Genomic DNA, 13377 nt, shown 5'->3' with positions numbered 1-13377 from the left:
ATGGCCCCAGAGAATAACAAGCCACCAGACTCAGCCTGTTCAGGAGACGTTTGCTCTTCTTGAAATAATAACTAAAGCTATGATATGCGTAGTACTAGAACCTTGAAGTAGTCTATGGTGAGAGACGGAAGTGAGCCTGATCGTGTGGAGTTGGCACGACCGGGACGCTAACGCTGGGAGTCAGGACCCAACTGGGCCCGAGGACCCTACAGGCCCCACCGCGAGGCGGAGTGCTCCCGCCTTCTGGCCTCAGGCCTCCAGGAAGAGCTGCCGCAGAGGTGGTTCAGGGTCTTGTTTATAAGGAGCTCCCTCTGTGATGCTCTTTGTCTTGTTCTTGAAAAGAAGGCTGGCCCCATGGGAAGAACCCATAACAATGAACTTGGTTGAGTTTTATGAATTTTTAGTCTCTGGCGGGAGCCAAGGCATGGGGCAGTCCTGGGACAAATTGTAGGAGCATCTCAGATTCTCTCCCTCTCTCTCTGGAACTTCCTGTTAAAGGTTTTTTTCATGATTGGATTGTTGGTGGGGTTTTTTTTTGTTTGTTTGTTTGTTTTGTTTTCTGTTTTGGTTTGGTTTGTCTTTATTTTTGCATGGGGTTGTGAGAATTTGAATCAAAGTTTGAAGTTGCTTTCTTTCGACTTAACTAAGAAAGAAAAGGTTACGTATTCCATGAGAATACCGGCGGTGTGCTGTGGGTCTAGAATTCTGCTCATGTTGCCTTTCCTTTGAAACCTTTGCCTACGTGTTGCTGGACGTGGCTCTCGGGACTCCCGCCCAGCAGGCTCCGTTTCCTGGGTGCTCACAAGAGGAGCGGGATCTTCTTTGTCGCCCTCAGAGCAGATGTTTCTCGGACCTCTGGGCCCTTTGAGTCAGGTCCCTTTGAGTCAGGTCCCTTCACCCATCCTTGTCATTCACACCATGTCTGTTGCCCGAGCAGGATCAGCAGCTGCATAGCTATACAGACAGAGACGCTGACCCAACCTTCGCTCTCTGCCCCCTGGGCTGCCCATAGAACCTCCACCACGTGCTCAGGCACCCCTCCTGACCCCCTTAGCTCCCCCGTTTTTGTGGAGGAAACCGAGGCATCCTTGCTAAGAGGAGCCTATGGGCAGAGGCCACGGAGGGAAGACTTTCCTGTTGACCCATCAGGTTGATAAAGACAGTTGCTCCAGTTCAAAATGATGCATCAGGGGAAAGCAGTGCATGTGTTTGGGTGATCCTCCCATGTTCAGTCTCCATGACCTCTCCTGACCCCAGAGCAGAGTTAGTCATTCCTCACTACACGTTTCAGATTCCTTGTCCAGCCCCCTGAGCGGTGTGTGTGTGTGTGTGTGTGTGTGTGTGTGTGTGTGTGGAGGGGTGTGTGTGTCTATATTTCTGTATTTCACAGTTAACTGAATCCATTGGGCTTGCCTCTCCCACTGGCCCTCCAGGGCAGCGCAGTGCTGTGCCCTCTGGGTGCCCGCACCCCCTTCCCCACCGGGTCTCCAGCACGTGCTCATGTTTATGGGGCTGAACCAAGTGGATGCCAACAAACAGCCACGTGCCAGATGGTGGCTCCAGTGGGTCCCTGAGCCCCCCAACACCAGTGGGTGCATTTCCACATTTCCTCCGCTCTGCTCAGGACCCTGATGTGGCGGCATGAAGCAAGCCCAGGGACACTGGCGGCGCTGGGACCACAGTCAGCTCTGCCCTGGTCACGGGGTGGAAGGAGACCTCCCTGATGCTCTCGTCCCACTTTGGTGGTGAGACCTCTACACATTGGCTCACAAGCTCGGCACGTCTTAGGTATCAGAGAAGGTCACTACACTGAGTAGGGTTTCCAACTTCTCAAAAGACGTTGTGCCTGGTACCTCATGTACTCCTCCCCCCACAGCTCCTCCTCTCCGATATATTTAAAATAAGAATGTATTCCTGAAGTATTGGTGTATTCACAGGTTTTCTAGAGTCCACCTGCCGGGCCAGGCAAGGAGTCCTGAGATGTCTTGGTGGCCTCAGTGCAAACCTGGAAACCAGGAGAATAAGCTGGTACCGAGCGCAGGGCAGGGGCCTGTTCGGTCCATAGGCTGCTTTTCTCGGGAAATGTCTGGATCAGGGGTCCTCAAACTTTTTAAAGTGGGGGCCAGATCTCGGTCCCTCAGAGAGCTGGAGGGCCGGACTATATGAACTACTAATTCCTACTGTAACACCTCGGCTGCGCTCACTGCCCAAAAAACCTGGCGGGCCGGATCAGACTCCTCTGCGGGCCACATGTGGCCCGCAGGCCGTAGTTTGAAGACCCCTGGACTCTGGATGGACAGACTTTCTTCCTGAGGGGGCCCTGGGCTTGCTGGGCAGGATTCGGCAGCCGAGGCTCCCCTGCGTGGAGGTGCTGGCTTCTCAACACTCATGCTGGTCCATTGCCTCCTCCTAAGTCTCCAGAGGGCCTGTTGGTGGCGGGTCTCACGCCAGCCCCTCCAGGGCGTGCAGCGCCTCCAGTGCGCCCTCTGAAGCGTTTTCTCCCCCCCCCCCCCCACACACAGCCAGCATGCCCACCAGCGAGACGGAATCTGTGAACACGGAGAATGTAAGTGGCGAAGGCGAGAACCTCGGCTGCTGGGGAACTCTCTGGTGAGTATGGAGGCAGCTTACCCTCTTGGCTTCCGCCATTATTGTCTCAGGGAAGTAAATAAGAGGAAGACACCCCAGATTTCCATGAAGCCTGGGGGCCATAGTCTCAGGGGCAGGAGGGGCGGGTGGGCCCTTTGGTCATCCTCCTTCCCTGGGCCCCTCCCTGCCTCCTCCCGCAGGGCAGCGCTCCTGCCGGGCGCCTGCGGCAGGGGTGCCAGGTAACCGCTGTTCCCTGTGTCCGCTAGGTGCTGGTGGAAAAGAAGCGGCGCGGCCCAGGCTGGGCCCTCTGGGTGCCAGCGGTGGGGGTAAAGCCCAATTCTCCTCCGGGGCTGGTGCTGGCATCAGTGCTTGGAGAAGAGCTTGTATGGCAGAGTGGCTGATGAGAATATTTAAGTTTCCTTCGCTCCTGGGTTCTCCCAACCTTATGCACAGCAGCTGGATGGCGAGACCCTGCTCTATGCTTATAGCCCTTTTTCTTGGGAGCCCTGCACCACCTCCTCCTACCAGTGGAGGGTGCCATCCCATTAATCCCCATTGGCTTTTTACTAGAGGATTTGGACTGCAAGGGGGGGGGGGGGGGGGGCATTAGCAGGGTGAATGTGCAGAGTGCAGCCTGCCTTTTTTTTGGGGGGGGGGGGGGTTAAGGGAGACCCATGCAGCTCCCTTTTGTTTGCTTCCATCTGGTATTTTTTTTAATCTTATCTCTGCAAAGTGCAGGTGTTGTTTTTAAGAGAATTTGATCTCTTGGGCAGGGCTGCATGAAAAATTATGTGTTATGGGGCAGGATACTCAATAATTTACAAAGTGAATTTGCCTCCTTGCTCTGCCCTCCCTACCACATTGGAAATTAGATGGGAAATGGGTTTGTCCTTCCCACTTGACAGATGAGAACATGGAGGCTCAAAAAGGTGTGCCCCTTGCCCAGACTCACACAGTTAGTGGGTACCAGGACTCCTAGCCCAGTGCTCCATTTGTGAGGGCAGCAGCACATGCTGCTCTTGAGATGAGTGCTTGAGTTCCTCTGGGCTTCAGTGCGGGGAACACAGGTCGGGGAGAGAAGGACCCCTAGAGTCACTGCCTGTGCCATGACTGCTCAGGGCGTCTGGCTAAGAGTCTCCTCTTGTCAGGGCTTGGCAGGTGCTCAGCCTGGCATGCCTGGACCCGCAGCACCTAGCTACTGCTCCGCAAATGCCCTAGCCAGCCCGCTGCAGGAACCGGGGTGCTGAGCCAGGCTGCTATGCATGGCTCTTCCGATAGCTCAGCTGACATGGTGGGGGGAGCATATGCTTAAGCCTTCCTGATAGGAATGATGTTCTTTTTGTCTTTCTTTCAGTCAAGCCATCTCAAAATCCAAGCTCAGGTCAGTATCTTCTTTCCGTTTTTTTCTTAAGCATGTGTGTTGGTTGTTTCCTTTAACTTCTGAATTTTGCATGGAGTTGCTTTAGACTTGCATTTTCTCTTTGGGCTGCAATATTCATACCGAGGATCAGTCTGCCCAGTGAACATTAAGCACCGTCTTGGAGATCAGTGTAGTAACCATAGTAGGTGCTGAAGATGTCACCCCAACACAAACCAACAAGATGCGATATTTCTTGCCACAAATCAACCCTTCATATCCCCCCTAGAGTCATTTTTCCAAGAGAAATACTTCTTGTCACTTTTCTGCTTAAAAGTTTTTCAATCTTGGTCGTTTTTCTCAATGGTTAGGGCATCAGTCCACGAACTGAAGGGTCGTGGGTTTGATCCCGGTTAGGGGCATGTACCTTGGTTGCAGGCTCAATCCCCAGCCCCCGTCACAGCATGTGCGGGAAGCAACCGGTCAGTGTGTCTCTCCCACATTGATTGATGCTTCTCTCTCTGTGTGTGTCTACCCCTCTCTTTACTTTCTCTAAAAATCGTTGGAAAAAATATCCTTGGGTGAGAATTAACTCCCACCCCCCTAAAAAAGTTTTTCATGGAAGGAGGTTCAGAAAGTTTTCTGAGGGGTTAGTCATGTTCTGGTTTTTGGGCTATGACATGCTCAGTTGGCAAAAACTCATTGAAGTGTACACCTATGATTTGTGTAGTCTTCCATATAAATGTTCTTTTTTAATTTAAAACATTTTACCACTATATATAAAAATTAACCACTATCTATAAAAATTTACCACTATATATATAAAAGTTTACCACTATATATAAAAATTAATGAACATAAAACTAAATGTAAAACCTAAAGCTGCAGGCATTCTAGAAGAAAACATAGAAAAATCTTTGTGACCCTGGGTTAGGCAAATATTTTCTTGGACACAATACCCAAAGCACTGGCCATAACAGGAAAAAAAATGGTAAATTCAAAATTAAAACTCCTGTTCTTCAATAGAAAATAAAAAGATAAGCTCTAGACTGGAGGAAAAATATTTGAAAAGCTATTTGATAAAAGGCTAATGCTCAATTTATATAAAGAATAATATATAAAGAATAGTGTCAATAATAAGGAAGCAACCCAATTGAAAAATGGTCAATAGATTTTAAGAGGCATGTCACCAAAGAAGAGAGATGGATAGCAAGTAAGCACATGAAAAGACCATTGGTCATTAGGAAAAAGTAAACTAAAATCACAATGAGACATCACTATATATCTATTAAAAATATGACAATATTAAGGTCTGACAAGGAGGCAATCAATGAGAATTCACAGATATTTTTTAAAACAAGTTGGTAGTTTCTTATAAAGTTAAACACATATTTACCTTATGATCCAGTAATCCCACTTTAAAGGTATTTATATAAGAGAAGTGAAACTATATGTCTGCATAAAACTTTTTATGTGTTTATGGCAGTGTTATTAATAATTGCCAAAAACTCAAATGTTTGTCAAATGCTGTCTGGGTAGACAAATTATAGTTCATCCATATAATGGGAAAATGCTTAGCAATAAGTGAAAAAAAACCTGATAGAAACAACAGAAATTAATCTGAAAAGTATTTTTTAAATATATTTTTATTGATTTCAGAGAAGAAGGGAGAGGGAGAGATAGAAACATCAGTGATGAGAAAGAATCATTGATCCGCTGTCTCCTGCATGACCCCCACTGGGATCAAGCATGCAACCTGGTCATGTGCCCTTGACCAGAATCAAATCTGGGATCCTTCAGTCCACAGGCTGACCCTCTATCCTCTGAGCCAAACTGGTCAGGCCTGAAGAGTATTTTTGCCAAGTGAAAGAAACCAGTCCCTAAAAAGCTATATGCAGGGTGTGGTAAAAATAGGTTTACAGTTGTTTGTATGGAAAATAATACAACCTATATAGTATGTAAAAGGCTAAGCAACAGGCCGACTGTCCGAACGGTAGCTATGACATGCAGTGAGCCTTGGGGCAAACGCTCAATGCAAGCTGCGGTGACTTGGCAGTGACGGTTCTTAGATGATGCACCCCAGAACCAGAGAGGAGTGAGCACAATTCTAGGGTGCATCACCTCAGAACCACCATTCTCTCACAATCCGGGACCTCTGGGGGGGGGATGTCAGAAAGCCATTTTTGGCCCGATCCTTGCAGGCCAGGCTGAGGGACCCCACCTGCTGGAGGGACCCTGCTCACTCCGCAGACACCCTTTGAACCTGGTGCCGCCCTAGGTGCAGTCAGCTGGGGAGGGACCACGGGAAGTTGGCTCCAGGTTGTGTCTGGCCCATTTCACCCAGTCCCACTTCACTGGCCATCTTCTAATTGCCTTTCAACGTGCACGAATTCATGCACCGGGGCACAAGTAATAATAAATAATATAAGAAGAAACTGGGTTTTGAGTACTCACAATTGCAAACCTACTTTTGCTCCTCCCTGTATTGCATACTTCTATTTATAGGACATGCTAGATAAAGCAGAACAATAAGAATAAAAAACAGCTCAGTAGTTGTCAGGGTCTGTGGTGATGAGAGGGAATTGACCCCAAGGGCCATGAAGGAACTCAGAGTGATGGAAACAGTCTATGTCTAAATTGCGGTGGTGGTCACAAACAGTATACCTACAAAGAGTAAATTTTATAACCTAAATTATGTCTCAATAAACTGCTTTAAAAATAATATTAAAAGCCTTCCCATTGCTCCCAGTTGCCAGAGGGCAGACAAATTCCTTCATGATTTGGCCTGTGGCTCAGCATCAGACCTCATCTTTTGATCCTTCTTGCTCCCCACTGCTCTCAGTTTTCAAACACACCACACACACTGCTTCTTCTTACCTGAGTCCCTTTGGTCCTGCAGTTTCCTCTGAGTGGAGTGCCCTTCCCTCTGCCCCCTGGTATGCTCCTACTCGGCCATGGAGAGGGGAATCTGTTTTTCAGTGAAGTCTGTCCTGAGTCTTAAATTTTCAGCCCTGGCCTGTTGTTCAGCGGGTAGAGCGTAGGCCCACAGACAGAAGGGTCTTGGGTTTGATTCCCAGACTTGGTTGGGTGCCTGCAGGAGATAGCCAATCTCTCTCTCTCTCTCTCTCTCTCTCTCTCTCTCTCTCTCTCTCTCTCTCCTTCCTTCCCTCCCTCCCTCCCTCCCTCCCTCCCTCCCTCCCTCCTTCCCTCCCTCCCTCTGTTTCTCCCTTCCTCCCTCCCCCCACCTCCTCCCTCACTTCCACTCTCTGTAAAAGTCAGTAGAAAAAACATCTTGGGATAAAATTTTTTTTAAAAAAAGACCATTTGTAGCTCCCTTCTCTTTGCTCCTGTACCCGGTACCCGGGAATAGCTCTTGTGTGGATTTATAGTCTGTAACTCTGCGTACTTTACAAGGACAGGGGCCACGAAGCTGTGTCTTCCTCATCTCCATCTGCCCAGTGCCCGGCCCAGAGCCTGGGCCCTCAGCACCCAGTGAGGAGCAAGATGGGGAGTGCTGCAGGGTTTCGGGGAGGTGACCACGTTCCTGGATTTGGGAGACACAGATGGCCTGTCCCTGCAACACAGACCCACCCCGGCCACCGAGGCCGGGTCCTTTCAGACTAGTGCACACCTTGCTTGTGTGGACAGAATTGCCTGCCAGCGAGCATCTCGCCCCAGGGACAGTCCTTAGTGTCTGTCCCTTGCAGAATTTCTCTTAGCTGGTCCTCATGTTTCTAGCTGCTCTTGCCATCGGAAACCACACAGCAAGAGCAATAACAAAACGCGCCTTGTTTGTTCCAAGTCTTGCTGAAGCGTTAGCACAGCTCTCTCTCCCTCTCTCTCTCTGCCTGGCCCCCGGGCGTCAGTGTTTTTCGAAGAGCACAGCTGAGTCAGCCGCCTGCAGCCCGGACACAGCCCCCTGGGCACTGCCCACTTCACCACGCCATCCTGAGGCAGGGAGTGTTTTCCGTGGGGAGACAGCATAACGGAGAAAATTCCTCCCCTGATTACAGACCAGGACTGAAAGTCAGTAAAGGACATGCTACTTGTCTGTTGGGCTCGGCTCATTCTATTTGTACGAAAACATGATTCAATATTGGCTCTTCTCCAGAAGGTGTATTTTGAGCATCACTTGTTAGAAAGGGCACCTGATGACTCAGTCTGAAGACTCATGTGCTCCTCAGCGTTGACGGCCCCGCCAGGCCCCAGAGAAACCTCCCAGGGTTTAGGAAGGATGGAAAGTTTCTCTAAAAGGAAAGCTGTGGTTTTGGGGCACTTCGTTGCCTGATCCATTTTGTATGATGATGGAGATGCTGCGAGAGATGTAATGATAAGCTAAATGGCTCTCTGCACCGACAGACCCCTCGCCATATGGTGGGGATGTGCACTGCATGTGTGTGCGAGCTCCCTTTTGCATAATCTATGAATATCTAGATTTCCTGACTGGCTTGAGGGCTGTGCAGGGTGGCTTGTGGAGTTCTGTAAAGCCATAGGAAGGAAACGGATAGCATGATCAACTCAAGATATAATATTTTAAAGAAGTTGTATCTGAAGATCAACATAATTTGTATTGTGAGGTCTGTTCCTTTCTACGCCATTTGTTCTGTCTTTCCTTCCTGCACCCCCACCCCAATCTGGACCCCCAGGGTGGGAGACGGATGCTTCCCCAGGGATGCTGATGGGACACGCAGGTGCCAGCTCTGTCATCCGCGGAGTAACGCCTGCTTCTCTTGCAGCCGCCGCTGGCGTCGCTGGAACCGGTTCAGTCGCAGAAGATGTAGGGCCGCCGTGAAGTCTGTCACGTTTTACTGGCTGGTTATTCTCCTGGTGTTTCTCAACACCCTAACCATTTCCTCCGAGCACTACAACCAGCCTGACTGGCTGACGCAGGTCCAAGGTACACGCAGGAGTTCTTCTCTCTTTGTTCTGAGTGAGGGAGTCCCGCGGCTGCACGTTAGTCCTGCCTGCTCTGTGTGGGACAGGTGCGGGAGCATTTCCATGCACCCTAATGGGAAGAAGGCAGAACCGTCCAAACTGAGGGTGCACCGAGCGTGGAGGTGCAGGTGATGAGCGCCAGGCATGTCATTGTCTTCACCCTGTTACGACCTCGGATGGAGGAATCTGACAGTGGGGGAGCGAGTCCCTCCCTCCCCGCCACGCCCCTGCCTCCACCACCCTCACCCTCACCCTCACTAAAGGGGAGCTGTATTTTTCCTTCTGGTATTCTGGGCAGGTGGTGATGGTTCCCCCGCCCCAAACGGCCCAGCCATGTGATGTGGGAGGTCGTCCCCAGAGACGGTCCATTCTGAGAGTGGCAGTTTTGAGCCGTTGAGAAGGCCTGTCTTACATCAAGTTAAATCTGTTTCCATCCAACTCTCCAGCCTGCAGGGAGGGAGGTATTTTCTGCTGTTAGAAATGACCTTGATAAGCAACTGCTGCTTCTGTCATGGGGCTGTAAGCAAGACCAAGAGCTTTAGTGACCGATAGGAGCAGGGGATACAATATGCCGGACTGAAGGGAGAATCATGGGCTCCGAGGGCCGGGACGCATCAGAGGCTGCGCGGAGAGCTGCTCCTCCCCATTGCACAGTCCGTGAGACTGAGGCCCTGAGACCAGGGACCCTCTCCGGAGTCTCACGTCTAGGTAGTGGCGGCAGCAGGACTAGAACTTGGAGGACACGCAGACCGTCATGTTAGTGCCACATCTCTGCGGTGGAGGCAGTAGTAGGGATGGGGGCAGTAACAGCAGGGACCTGGCTTGGGGGGTGGGGGTGGGCAGAGGAGTCAGAGGAGTCGGAGGCACCCCACAAGGAGACCCCCAGGACCCCCGCGCCTCTGTCTTTCCAGATATCGCCAACAAGGTCCTCCTGGCGCTGTTCACCTGCGAGATGCTGGTGAAGATGTACAGCCTGGGCCTCCAGGCGTACTTCGTCTCCCTCTTCAACCGCTTCGATTGCTTCGTGGTGTGCGGGGGCATCACGGAGACCATCCTGGTGGAGCTGGAGATCATGTCCCCCCTGGGCATCTCCGTGTTCCGCTGTGTGCGCCTCCTACGGATTTTCAAAGTGACCAGGTGATGGCGGCGGCATCCCACCGTGGGTGTTCCCGCATGCTAGGCCGGTGATGTCCTGCCCCGCGTGCCGGGCTCACGCCCTCACCTTGGCTTGCAGGCACTGGACGTCCCTGAGCAACCTGGTGGCGTCCTTGTTAAACTCCATGAAGTCCATCGCCTCGCTGCTGCTCCTGCTCTTCCTCTTCATCATCATCTTCTCGTTGCTCGGGATGCAGCTGTTTGGAGGCAAGTTCAATTTCGACGAGTCTCAGACCAAGAGGAGCACCTTCGACAACTTCCCTCAGGCGCTTCTCACGGTGTTCCAGGTGAGGCCCCCCACCCCCCACCGCCCCCCGCCACCCCTCCCAGTGAGGCCTGTTACGAGGTGCCTCCTGTCTGTGGTCTCAGGAAGATACAACGGTTCTGCTTTCATTAGCAGCCTCCACCCCAGGGATGGATGCTCCGATACATTTTGTTCCACTTAAGCAATCTCTGGTGCATCTCGATCCTGCTCTCTGTGGGATGTGATTTAATGTTTTTTTTTTTTTTTTTTTTTTTTTTTTTTTTTTTTTTTGATAAGCAAGGCTGATGATTTTATTTTTTCTTTTCTTTTTTTTTTTTGACGTAGACATCTTCTTTTTTTATTTCTTTTTTTTATTATTTATTTATTTATTTATTTATTTATTTATTTTTTACATATTTTCTTGATTTTTTTTTTATTGCCCCCCTCCCTCCTTCCCACACATCCCCTCCCTCCCCATAGTTTTATGTCCATTGGTTGTACTTATATGCATTTATACAAGTCCTTCGGTTGATCTATTATCTCCCCCTGATATCCCTACCCTCCCCACTGTAATTTGACAGTCTGCCTGTTGCTTTACTTTCTCTATATCTGTCTCTTGGTTCATCAGTTTATAAAGATCTTTATCATCCACCGATGTGTGAGGTCATGTGGTGTTTCTCTTTCGTTGATTGGCTTATTTCACTCAGCATGATGCTCTCCAATTCCATCCAGGTTGCTGCAAATGATGAGAATTCCTTCTTCTTTATGGCAGCATAGTATTCCATTGTGTAGATGTACCATAGTTTTTGGATCCAATCATCTGCTGACGGGCACCTAGGCTGTTTCCAAATTCTGGCTATTGTAGATTGTGCTGCTATGAACATAGGGGTGCATATATCCTTTCTGATTGGTGTTTCTAGTTTCTTGGGATATATTCCTAGAAGTGGGATTACTGGGTCAAATGGGAGTTCCATTTTCAGTTTTTTGAGGAAACTCCACACTGTTCTCCACAGTGGTTGCACCAGTCTGCATTCCCACCAGCAGTGCACGAGGGTTCCTTTTTCTCCGCAACCTCGCCAACACTTGTCGTTTGTTGATTTGTTGATGTTGGCCATTCTGACAGGTGTGAGATGGTACCGCATTGTTGTTTTGATTTGCACCTCTCGGATAATTAGTGACTTTGAGCATGTTTTCATGTGCCTTTTGGCCTTCCTTCTGTCTTCTTTTGAAAATATTCTGTTTAGGTCCATTGCCCATTTTTTAATTGGATCATTCATCTTCCTTTTATTTAGTTGTATAAGCTGTCTGTAAATGTTGGAGATTAAACCTTTATCAGTGGTAATATTTGCAAATATGATCTCCCACACCGTGGGCTTTCTTGTTGTTTTATTGATGGTTTCTTTTGCTGTAAAAAAGCTTTTTATTTTGAAGTAGTCCCATTTGTTTATTTTCTCTTTAGCTTCCATTGCCCTAGGGGCAGTATCAGTGAAGAAGTTATTTTGGCATACGTCTGAGATTTTGCTACCTGTGGATGCTTCTAGTATTTTTATGGTTTCCCGTCTGATGTTTAAGTCCTGTATCCATTTTGAGTTTATCCTTGTGAATGGTGTAAGTTGGTGATCTAGTTTCATTCTTTTGCATGTGTCTTTCCAATTTTCCCAACACCATTTATTGAAGAGACTGTCTTGACTCCATTGTATATTCGTGCCTCCTTTGTCAAATATTAATTGAGCATAGTGATTTGGGTTGATATCTGGGTTCTCAATTCTATTCCATTGATCTATTTGTCTGTTCTTGTGCCAGTACCAGGCTGTTTTGAGAACAGTGGCTTTGTAGTATAGTTTGAAGTCTGGTATTGAGATCCCTCCTACTTTACTCTTCTTTCTCAGAATCGCTGTGGCTATTCGGGGTCTTTTATTGTTCCAAATGAACTTTTGGAGAGTTCTTTCTAGGTCAGTGAAATATGTCGTTGGTATTTTAATGGGGAGTGCATTGAACCTATAGATTGCTTTAGGAAGTATGGACATTTTGATGATGTTGATTCTACCAATCCATGAACATGGTATGTTCTTCCATCTCCTTACATCTTCCTCTATCTCTTTTTTCAGTGTCGTGTTTTTTTGCAAGACCACAAGCCCTGGGGTGTCTGTGAGATCGGCTCTTTTCTGGTTCCAGGCTAATTTTTGATGGAGGGCAAGTTTTGTAATTCTGGCTATAACAGATTTATGCAAAGAAGTGACTTCCAAAGCCCCAGTGTTGTGGCGCAGTCAGAGGAATCAGGGTGATGGAAGAGTTGTGGCACCTCCTGCCCCTTTTCTGTCTTCCCTCCTGTGATGTAATGAGGACACATGGCCTCGGAGGCGGGCTGTGTGGTTGGGGCCCCTGCAAGCAACGAGGCTGAGGAGCAGGGGACAGTGTGAGGCCGCTGCAGCCTCGCCAGCCCTCCTGGCTCGAAGCCTAGTTGCTCTAAACCCCTCTTCATCTTCCTGTGCTGTGAGCGGAAGCCGCTCCTGGGACAGAGCCTGGCCGGCAAATGGAACAATCCCATCTGCCCTCGTGGCTGTTCACACGCCTGTCTGGGCATTCTGGGCCGGGCTGGAGAGGCCATAGGGCCGGCAGGAGGGGCAGCTCTCCCAGCGCTCAGCTCGGTGACCCTGGGAAGTCACTGTCCTTTTCTGAGAGAGAGAGAGAGACAGAGACAGAGACAGACAGAGAGAGAGAGAGAGAGAGAGAGAGAGAGAGAGAGAGAGAGAGAGAGAGAGAAGGAGAAGAGGGAATGATCTCTAAGATTCTTTCCCACTTGGCCATTGAAAGTGAATGGGATTTCTGTCACTACTACAGGCTGTGACAGAATGATACTTAATTTTTGAAAATATTTTGAATTATACTTAATTTGGGGCCACTGATGAGTCAATGGCTTTTCTGATTTCTTTCAGAGAAACCTGTGTGGTGGTTGTTTTGGAATACATGCATACGCCATAAAATTCTAACATTGCAAAAGAATATAAAGGAATAATCAAGACCCCTCCCTCCCATCTACCCACCATGCCCCCTTCTAGGAGACAACCACCATTACATAGCTTCTTGTGTATTCTCT

The 13377-nt window shown here is 49.0% G+C and overlaps 1 protein-coding gene across 13 annotated transcripts in view; it reads left to right on the top strand.

Moving 5' to 3' along the window:
• Positions 1-13377, top strand: part of CACNA1D (calcium voltage-gated channel subunit alpha1 D) — a 286013-nt gene that overhangs the window by 194023 nt on the left and 78613 nt on the right. For 12 of the 13 annotated variants that reach the window (XM_084902879.1, XM_084902877.1, XM_084902874.1 and 9 more), the window contains exons 10-14: positions 2523-2610; positions 3944-3970; positions 8683-8843; positions 9793-10018; positions 10116-10323. In XM_084902879.1, coding sequence (XP_084759005.1) covers positions 2523-2610; positions 3944-3970; positions 8683-8843; positions 9793-10018; positions 10116-10323 — 710 coding nt within the window. Of the gene's footprint in view, positions 1-2522; positions 2611-2855; positions 2916-3943; positions 3971-8682; positions 8844-9792; positions 10019-10115; positions 10324-13377 lie in introns of all 13 variants that reach the window. The other variant, XM_084902870.1, reaches the window with a different exon arrangement.

Source organism: Pipistrellus hanaki, assembly GCF_964339955.1.
Source record: "Pipistrellus hanaki genome assembly, chromosome: 13".
Lineage (NCBI taxonomy): Eukaryota > Metazoa > Chordata > Mammalia > Chiroptera > Vespertilionidae > Pipistrellus > Pipistrellus hanaki.
This window is presented reverse-complemented; position numbering and strand designations above follow the sequence as displayed.